General features: G+C 49.3%; 1 protein-coding gene across 2 annotated transcripts in view; it reads left to right on the plus strand.

Moving 5' to 3' along the window:
- The window catches only part of pik3c2b (phosphatidylinositol-4-phosphate 3-kinase, catalytic subunit type 2 beta), a 55,790-nt gene that overhangs the window by 41,823 nt on the left and 12,420 nt on the right, over nt 1-1,547 (plus strand). For both annotated transcript variants that reach the window (XM_046075762.1, XM_046075760.1), the window contains exon 28: nt 1,028-1,229. In XM_046075762.1, the coding sequence (XP_045931718.1) occupies nt 1,028-1,229 (202 nt within the window). The remainder of the gene's footprint in view (nt 1-1,027; nt 1,230-1,547) is intronic.

The raw sequence follows: 1,547 nt of genomic DNA on the forward strand, positions 1-1,547 counted from the left end.
ACACACACACACACACAGAGACACACACACACACAGAGACACACACACACACACACACAGAGACACAGAGACACACACACACACACACAGAGACACACACACACACACACACACACAGAGACACAGAGACACACACACACACACACAGAGACAGACACACACACACAGAGACACACACACACACACACACACAGAGACACAGACACACACAGACACACAGAGACACACAGAGACACAGACACACAGAGACACACAGAGACACAGACACACACACACAGAGACACACACACAGACATACTCTCTCTGATGTAAACGTCATGTGTGTCTGTGTGTGTGTGTGTGCAGATGTTGTCCTGTGGGATCCCTGAACTTTCTGACCTGGAGGATCTGAGGTACGTCTACGACGCCCTGAGACCTCACGAGTCTGAGGCCGACGCCACCATGTACTTCACCAGGTACACACACACACACACACACACTTCACCAGGTACGATGGTTTATTACCTTTGTTCAACAGCAGAGGGAAACAGGAAGTCGTCTGTTCTATCTTCACCACTGGAAACGCTTTTAGTTCAGAGTTTATTAAAAGGAAGTGAGAGCTTTAAAGTGTCAACCCCAACAGTCACAAGATGAGTTCAGTGCTCACGGTCTGTCCTCCTCACTACAGTAAATACATGCGTGTTCAAAACTGGACCTGAATTGGTAACATTAGATTTAGTGTCTAGAGAAGCGTCAACTTCCCAAGAAGCAGCATGTAAAAGTTGCACTTTTGCAGACAGCTGAGTTCTGTTGAAGATGTCCCTGAAATTAAATAAGGTCTGATGATCCAACATGTCAGAGTCTGGAGTCCCTCGTACACAAGGCGGTAAATAACAGAACGAGCTAAAGTACTCCTGCTACCGTGAGACTGGAGCGGTCTCTCAAATAAAACGTACAGACATGATGTAACGCGAAGACATTCAGATTTCAGCAGAGTGAAGCCAGCAGACTAGTCCTTTGACCCTCCTCTCTCTCCCCGTGTGAGCAGGTTGATCGAGTCCAGTCTGGGCAGCGTCGCCACAAAACTCAACTTCTTCATCCACAATCTGGCTCAGATGAAGTTCGCCTCCTCGGAGGATCGTCCCACGCTGTCGTTCGCTCCCAGAGTTCACACGGCGAAGAGCGACGGCCTCATCAGGAACCTTTACATCTGCAGACACATCCGCACCGGCAACCCCAGCAAAGGCTACGTGAGTCTGGACGGGACGAGTAGTTAACGATGAGACGGGACGGGTAGTTAACGATGAGACGGGACGAGTAGTTAACGATGAGACGGGACGGGTAGTTAAAGATGAGACGGGACGGGTAGTTAAAGATGAGACGGGACGGGTAGTTAAAGATGAGACGGGACGGGTAGTTAACGATGAGACGGGACGGGTAGTTAAAGATGAGACGGGACGGGTAGTTAAAGATGAGACGGGACGGGTAGTTAAAGATGAGACGGGACGGGTAGTTAAAGATGAGACGGGACGGGTAGTTAAAGATGATGAGACGGGACGAGTAGTTAA

This window comes from Micropterus dolomieu, linkage group LG18 (genome assembly GCF_021292245.1).
Source record: "Micropterus dolomieu isolate WLL.071019.BEF.003 ecotype Adirondacks linkage group LG18, ASM2129224v1, whole genome shotgun sequence".
Lineage (NCBI taxonomy): Eukaryota > Metazoa > Chordata > Actinopteri > Centrarchiformes > Centrarchidae > Micropterus > Micropterus dolomieu.